At 40.0% G+C, this 8,782-nt stretch overlaps 1 protein-coding gene across 2 annotated transcripts in view; it reads left to right on the top strand.

The window, feature by feature from the left end:
• The first annotated feature begins 1,628 nt into the window (after positions 1-1,628).
• The window catches only part of ITGA1 (integrin subunit alpha 1), a 175,360-nt gene continuing 168,206 nt past the window's right edge, over positions 1,629-8,782 (top strand). The window contains exon 1 of one of the 2 annotated variants that reach the window (XM_007457201.1): positions 1,629-1,910. In XM_007457201.1, coding sequence (XP_007457263.1) covers positions 1,850-1,910 — 61 coding nt within the window. In that variant the 5' untranslated portion in view covers positions 1,629-1,849. The remainder of the gene's footprint in view (positions 1,911-8,782) is intronic. The other variant, XM_007457202.1, reaches the window with a different exon arrangement.

Raw genomic sequence — 8,782 nt, 5'->3', positions numbered from 1 at the left:
CCAAGTGGGACTGAACAGTGTCCCAACACAACGCAATTTTTCTAGAGACTTATTTCTGCAATTTTGAAGATAGGACTAAGAAATGAAAATATGAGAGCTAGAAACAGGGGGAAACAGGGTTTTTAATATACTTACTAAGTAGTGAATCACTTCAAATTCATAAATTAGAAGAACAATTCTTTGGCAGATAGGTCCTTTTCTGAGATTTGATGGCCTTCAACCTTTCACCTCTGCCCACCCTACTTCTGATCTTCATTAAACTTTAAAAATTTCGTCTTCTCCAACTTTTAGTCCCTGCAATCTTCTATTTGGCAATCTATTCAATCATCCTTGTGGTTTTCCTCTCTGCCCTTCCCTTGGATTCTCTGTACTATGTCACCGGTACTGTGCTCCAGGCAATGAGTCCTCCTTTGGGTGGCACTCTTGTCCTGCCTAGCCCTAGACCTGCTAGACAGAAACTTTCAGTTAGTATTTAGTTGAATTAAATTGAATCAAATGGAGTTGCATAGAATTGAGTCCCTCCACCACCTGTAAACATAAATCCACTCATCCACTCCTTCCCCTTCTTTGAAATTCTCAAAACCACTAAAACACGGCTGATTTAAAAACAGCAAGTATTCGGTCAAGCTAACATGTAGATGTGGCTCTTGACTCAAAGGATGTACAACTCACCAGACAAGGGAAGCATTGCAAACTCCTAAGTGGCCTGGGTCTCCCAGCGTTTTGATGGGCCAACTTATCTTCCCAATTCTCAGTTCCCCAGAGTAGTGGGAGCAAGGAAGGAGGGAGTAACATGCAACCAACTTAATGCACCCTTACTTATAAAAGTCTGTAGCAACAAGAAATAAAACAGTGCCCTAAATTCTTTATTAGATTCAACTTCCAGTGTACAAACATCCTAATTCAGATTAAACAAAATTGCCCACACACATTCCATTTCTAACAAACTGTTTTCCTCCCTTCCTTCCCCTCCCGCTTCCCTCTTGCATTTCTTTCTTTCTTGTTTTCCCCCAGTCTTGGTTCTCCTTTCCCCCAGCTTATCACAGTCTTCCCAAAGAAAAGCCTCCCTGAGACCACGAATCGCCATAAAGGAAGGAAACCCTCCATAAGTGAAAGCCAAGCCGTCAGCGGGGCGTGTCGGGGTGGACGCCCCCACCCACTATTAGTGTGAGAAGGCTGGACAGCGAAGTTCAAGTGTCCACAGGAGAGGCGCGGGGGTTACCAAATCTGCTCACTTGCATAACGGACCGATACCTTCTGCGCAATCGGACCCCAGGAAAGCGGCCTCCCTTTAAGGGCCTAGGAGCCCGGCACTTTGAAAGTGCCCTCCTTGCCCAGACCCGGGAAGAAGTGAGGGGTGCGAAGTCGGAGCCACTGGGCTGGAGACACCCTCCGACGGTCCGGCCCTCGGCTGCGTTCCTACTACCTTAGGGAGTTGGCGCGGGGAGCGGAATCACCCTCTCAATGAAAGGCAGATGTCCCTTTAAGGTTTGCTTCGCAGCTCGTGGACTTTAGCCTAAACAAGGACCCGCGAAGCTGGCTTTATTTGTCCATGTCTCGGACAGAGCCTGGGAGGCTGCCAGTGGGATTTCAGAGCCCGAGAGTGCGAACGGCGGGGAGATGTGGCAATCCCTCTGGGATGCGAGAAGCGTGAATCGAACTTAGAGGGACTGGTCGAAAACACAGGAAATCGCTCTGCTGCTCCCAGGCGCAGGGGCCAACGGGGCCAGCGACTGAGACCCACGGCGGCGGGCGGAGTGGCCCAGAGCAACGCGGCTCCAGCGCGTGGTTTCGCCGAGTCCTTCCCTCCGATCCAGCGCGTTCCCCGGGCGCTGCAGCCGCTCCAACTATGGACCCCCGGCGCCGCGCCAGCCCAGGGGTCGCTGTCGCCTGCTGCTGGCTCCTCACCGGTGAGTGACCCTGCTTTTCTCTGAGCATCTCCTGAGCTCGAGACTCGAGACTAGGGGCTTAAAGTGGGGAGGGAGGCATGCAGAGCTTCGGCCCGGAGGGGAGAACGGAGTGCGGATCCACTTTCCGGCGCTCCAGGTACTCTGGGCAGGTTGGAGTACAGAAAGCAGCTTCTGCGTTTGGGTTTTGTTATGAATTACGTTTGATGTCGTTTCAAAACCTTCCACCCCAATGTTAGGCGGGAGCGCTGCTGAAAACTTTACAAGGTGGAACTGACTTTTCAAATTAAAGTTGTTTTGACAATATACGTGGTATTTTAGGACTTTGCTGATAGCTTCTACCTTCCTTTTCTTTTCTTTTCTTTCTTTCTTTTTTTTGAGGGAGGTAACTATCGGGCACCTGATTTATAATATGCAAAGTTCCTACCCTCAGGTTACTCAACAGTAGGTATTATTCATTTTCTTGCTGTCAAGTACTCAAGATATTTTCTGCTACAAAATGAGGAAAGGGAAGAATGCAAGGTAAAGTTGCCTCTTGTCTCGAAATGATGTTTCTGTGTTAAGACCCAGGAGAAGGAACCTATTGAAATGGAGTAAGGAATAGTGAACATTTACTTTGTAAATATCACACAGCCGACTAAATTTTTAAATGCAAAATATCGTATTGTTACTTGTGCATAAATAGATATCTTTCAGGAGAGACAAACACAGTGGAGATGCAGTTACGTTCAATTTAGAAAAAAGGTTGAATCGTAGCATTTTCTAAGATTTTCCAAATGATTAACCCGTGGTCAGATCTTTTTTACCAGTTAATGACTGAGAGGGAAAAGTTGCAAGGGTGAAAGAAAGAGAAGGCAGATAGGGTGAAGCTTTGTGTGAAAAGGGCCAATAATCCAAACAGTGGCAACTTCTGAACCACTTTACAGCCAGTGAATGGTTGACCTTATCAGCCACTGTCACTACCCTTTACATGTGTTTGACCTATGACTCCTCTCCAGCTCAAATTTTTTGGAGGTTGTTTGCATTATTTTCTTGTTGTTGTGCAAAATATGAATGGTTTACGAACTACTCAAGTTGTACCTTTTTCATTTTACTAAATAAGCAGTCACTAATGCAGAAATGATCAAACGAGGTCTGCATATCCTCTAAAAAGACAGTGAAACTTGAAAAAACAGAAACAAATTATAATTTCTTATACATATATATATATATATATTTTTAATTCAACTGCTTTATTTCCCCATGCCTAAAACAGCCACAAGTTGTATACTGTGGGTTTTCTGCAATTGTTGGGGGGTAATAAACCTTGCTAAATCCAAGAAGGAACTTAAAGGAAAATAATGCATACATGTTTCTAAATTACATTTAATTCTCTTTTGTGTGTGTATATATGTATTATATCTATATCTATACACATATATTATTCAATCATATTGAAATTCAGAGTTTAAAGTTATTATCTCAGAATCAACAGGTTCCTTATATGTGCTATATTTATGCCCATTTCACAACACAATAAAGATCTGAAATTTGACTTCTTCCTTTCCTTTGTTGGTTACCCTGTCAGTCATCATGTTGTCAGCTTCCTAACAAACTTCTCATCAATTCATAGAGTCCACAACTAATCTGGGGTCTTATCACCATACCCACCCTTGCACAGTACTGCAGAACTCATCACGTCTTCATTCTGAACTTAACCTCTAATTCATCTTCCTAATACATAATTTTCATTATACCTTAGTCTTTAGTCAAAAATCTTTGGTGGTTCTTTGTTATCTTTAAGATAAAATCGAAAATTCTCAACTGACCTTTCAGGGTCTGCCCTAATCCAGCACCCTCAGTCTCCCACTATGCCTCTATCAGTTTCCTATTACTGTTGTAACAAATTGCCACAGATTTACTGGCTTAAAACAAGACAAATTTACTATCTCACAGTTATGTGGGTCAGAAGCCTCACTAGGCTAAAATCAAGATGCAAGCAGGGCTGCATCTCTTCTGGAGGCTCTAGGGGAGAATCCATTTCCATGCCTTTTCCAGATTCTAGAGGCAACCTGCATTCCTTGGCTTGCAGCTCCACCTTTCATCTTCAAAGCCAGCAAAGTAGCATCTTCAAATCTTTTCCTGTGACTCTGCTTCATCAACACATCTCCTTCTTCTCTGACTCTGACCTTATTTCCTTCCTCCTATTAAAATCCTAATTACTTTGGGCTCACCTGAATAATCCAGGATAATCTCCCCACATCAAGATTCTTAATATAATCATATCTGCCAAATCCCTTTTGCCACATAAGGTAATATATTTTCAGGTCCAGGGATTAGGAAATGAAGATATTTGAGAGACCATTGTTCTGCCTACCAAAACCTCTGGACATAAACTGCCCCTGATAGGCAGTCTCACTTCCTTATTTCCCCCTAATCCTCATGCTCATCTTACTACTGAGCATGTAATCTTGTTTTCTACATCTAGAAGAGCACTCCACCCTTCTTTCTTACCACCCCCTGCCATCTAAACAAACTCCCCCCAGTCTTCAAAGCTGGGTTTACATCCCAACAACCACCTACCCAACAAACCATCCCAGTAAACTTCCCATTATATTTAGAACTGCCTTGTATTAGCTTTTCCCAACATTTAAAAATGATTCATCAAGAAAGATGCCCTTCTCTAAGTCCAAACAAAGTCTTTATTGTTATTTTTTAAGCTTTTTTTAAAAAATTTATTTATTTTATTTTATTTATTTTTGGCTGTGTTGGGTCTTTGTTGCTGTGTGCGGGCTTTCTCTAGTTGCGGCGAGCGGGGGCTACTCTTCGCTGCAGTGCACGGGCTTCTCACTGCGGTGGCTTCTCTTGTCGTGGAGCACAGGCTTTAGGTGCGTGGGCTTCAGTAGTTGTGGCTCACGGGCTCAGTAGTTGTGGCTTGCAGGCTCTAGAGTGCAGGCTCAGTAGCTGTGGTGAACGGGCTTAGTTGCTCCACAGCATGTGGGATCTTCCGGGACCAGGGCTCGAACCTGTGTCCCCTGCATTGGCAGGTGAATTATTAACCACTGCGCCACCAGGGAAGGCCTTTATTGTTATTTTATATATGTCAAAGTCCCAGAAAAAAAACTAGTGGCATAATATAAAGGATTCAACTAAAAAAAATTAAATCAAGGGACTGCTGGCAGAAGCATATAAAGGAACTGACAAAAGATGGCTGGAGCACGTAGAATGAGCAATAGTAGAAAGAAAGCACCTGAAGCAACATGAGAAGAAAAGCCATTGCCGTTCCTAGGCCTGAGAAGGCAGCAGTGTCAGCTTGACTGTGAACTCTGGCTATGGGAGGGGGACCACTGGACAGGAGCTATGGCCATAAGAAGAATAATGCAGCTAGTGCCAAAGCTGAAGCATAGCAGGGAGAAAGCAGGGGAAATGAATACCCCTGCTTTTCCTTCTACCCCCTAATGCCTTGCCTGGCCATCCCATTGGCCATGTCCAAATGGCAGAATTCAAACTCTCAGGGGACAAGGGTCAAGACAAACAATAACAGAGAAATACTAGCACAACTTATTGCTGAAAGGCACATATTTTCTGAGAATATATTAGGTAAGAGGCCCTGTGCCAAGAATTTTGCACATATTACATTTTAATCTCAAAAAAGGGAAAATTCTGGAACTATTATCCATATTTTAGAGATGAACAAACCAAAATACTAAGAGGCTAATTTGACCAAAGTCACCCAATTAATAAACCGCAAAGCCTGTTCAGATCTCTCATGCTCTGAAATAATATACCAGGCTGTCTAAATTTAAGTCCATTTCTCTCTTGCTCAGCCCTCTAAATGTTAAATCCAAGCATAATTGTCTAAAAGACTTTGATAAAGATCTAATTAATGGTGAAGTAAGTCTGTTATTTCCATGACTTTTAGGTATATAGTGAAAGTAGTGATGTCCCTCCCTACATTAATTGTAACTCAAATAAGACTACTATCTCTGGTTATTAAGAATACAAATATAGAATTATCCCTAATTGAGTTATATATCTTTCCTTCCTAGAAACATTTTAGTTAGCCTGAAAGCAGGAGTCTTCTTTTGTGACTTTTTTCACAGGCAAGATTTCCTATTCTAAAAGAAGTGAGCTAATGGCTGGATGTGGAAGGAAGTCAGCCACCTAACCATAACAAAGAAATGACCTCCAATGACACACAATGGAAGACAGTGAAAATATTTAAGTCAATATACAATGTCTGTAAAGGCAGCGATAAATTCATAGGACTTTTGTTTGTTTAATAAATAGGCAGTGACAGTAGCAATAAAATATATATGCCAAACTAGTTTGCCTATTTTTCTTCCCTGCTGTCATGATGCTATTTTGATGCATGAGCTGTTGGACCACCACTTACAACTGTGGATCTTACTTCCTTAGATGGATGTTCCTCTACCTGTGTTCCAACACCTAAACCCAACAAACTTCCCACTGGATTAGAACTTGCTGAATTTTAATATGCCCCTTAAGTATTTCATAAAATAAAGGAGCTCATGTTTTAAATATATTCAGAAAATTAGGCATCAAAATGCTATTCTTTACCTACACTGCTCTTCTGTGGTATGAAATACAAAATAGTGTATCTGAATTCATGTTGGGAAATTGAGATGAAAGATATTTGGAACTGTTGTCACAATGCTAAAGTCAGAATATGTTGCCTATTCAGAGTGGTCTGTGACTGGAGAATTGTATTCGCTCTCAAAGCAAGTACAGTAGAGTATCAACAGATGTAAATGAGCTGAATATATTCTCATCCTCATGATTATTAAGCTTCTTTCAGCTCCTCCATTGTGCCAGCTCCTCTGAAGTCTCCAGGCTTTTGCATAAGCAGTTACACTGCTACTGGTCCTCAAGTCCCCACATGAATGTGATTTCCAAGAACCCACTGGTGTAGATTGGACCCCCTCCCCCAGAGATTTGTAGGCCCTTAGCACTTTTGCTTCTACAATATACCACATATTAAAATTAAACATCTAATTGTCTGTTTTCCCAGCTCCCTGTATGCTCTGTGAGGATAGGGTCTTTGTTCATTATCTCTGCCATCTTAGAATAATAGTCACTTGAAAATTTGTTATTGAACGAGTCACAAAAGACTAGACTACAGACAAACTCATAAAATACTTAAGGGGTCAGGTTGTCTCTTTTAATTATATCCCCATCTGGAATATTTCCATCTACCCATATTTATATCTAACTGAATGGAAGACACCATCAATTGAATGATGCACCGTTATTTTATGTACTATTAAGAAAGAAAAGTACTGCCAATCCAATTATAATTGCTAAATGGTTAGATGCCTCCAAGTTTCAAGAGACGTTGAAATGTGGGAAAATATACATCTGAAAATTATAATAAATAACATGCAGTATATCTACAGGCAATTTTCTATCACGTTTCTTTGTACTTTTAAAACATGCATCATAAGATTTCAGACACACTCCTCCTAGGTACAAAGATATGAACATTGTCCCCCTTCTCAGTTCTCTTCCAGAGCCAAATCTGTATCTAATTCAGGGGATAATTGCTCCTCTGGCACCAGCAACCTCACCAGATCCCAAGAGCAGACCTTCCTCTGAATACTCTCCCTTTAAAAAGGAAGCTTCAGGAGGAGAAAGGTGACAATAAAGTAATAAAAAAATGTTCCAGGTCACAGGATCAATAATGCTAGTTTTGGCAAGCTCTAACGTCTCTAATATTCTATCATATTGGTGGTCAGAGCTAGGGCCATGTATATTTGAAGGGACCTAATTTTTTTTATGTAACGTCTTCTATAACTTAAAAGGAAGATGAAAAAGTCAACTAAATCTTAAAAGGAGATTACAATATATGTACTGGTTAGTATTAAGAATTCATTTTATGTGCAAAAGCATTAATATTGTTTTATCCAAATGTAGAGCTCTATGAACAAATTAAGTGAGAAATCTGATTTGAAAAATCATTATAATTCAAATATTAAAAGGAGTGAAGACATATGCTTTTTTCTATGAACTGATATCTGCTGAAATAAATGTAAATTTTTAAATTTAAATAGGACACTTAAATTAATCACCTTAGAACCTCAAATGATTAAGATGAATGGTCTGCATATTTTATTATAAATCCTATACTATTAATACAAATTACAATGTAGTTTCAAAATTTTCTTATTAACTATATACTTTTAGTTTGCCAAGTACTACAGTTTGAAAATGCATGTGTATTGACCAGTTCCTAAAATTACATATTTTATTGTAATATTTTTAATAAAATGATCCTGTACTGTACAGAGATTCATACAAACAGGAAGATCCCCACACACACACTTTTGTTGATAAAATTATTTATTTGGTAGGAGCTTTGTATTGTTCTGTGACAGCTGCAAAGTAAGTATTTTTAATCACAGAAATTTAGATAGTAAGTGAGCACAGCAATTTCCTTTAAAAAAGAAAAAAAAAACCTTTCCCTTTTCCCTTTCACCATTTTGCCTGAATTCGCTGAATAGCCCTCCCTGTTGAACACTAACTTTGCCTGTGGAGGTCACATAGGCATCTTTGTACAATCTAAGGTTAGCACATTTTCTCTAAATAAACTATTGCTATTATCACTAGATATTTATAATCAGAGTGCTGGCTATTTATTTTGTAAAGATCATTTTCCAAACCAAGTATAATAAAACTAATTGTCATCATACATTATTTTTGAACATTTTAAGACCTTTTCCTCATTAAGATGTGTTTAAAAATTAATCACTTTCTTATCTATGCTTGGATTATCTCAAGAAACTGAAATAGGTTTACAGAAACTTACTTTAAGAGTAATCTTCTTTTTAAATTGTTAGTAACATTATAAAACAGAATGTGACTTCTTAATTTTAGGA

Source organism: Lipotes vexillifer, unplaced genomic scaffold, assembly GCF_000442215.2.
Source record: "Lipotes vexillifer unplaced genomic scaffold, Lipotes_vexillifer_v1.1 scaffold208, whole genome shotgun sequence".
Classification (NCBI taxonomy): domain Eukaryota; kingdom Metazoa; phylum Chordata; class Mammalia; order Artiodactyla; family Lipotidae; genus Lipotes; species Lipotes vexillifer.
The sequence above is the reverse complement of the archived record's forward strand: the minus strand, read 5'-3'. Positions and strand labels throughout refer to the sequence as shown.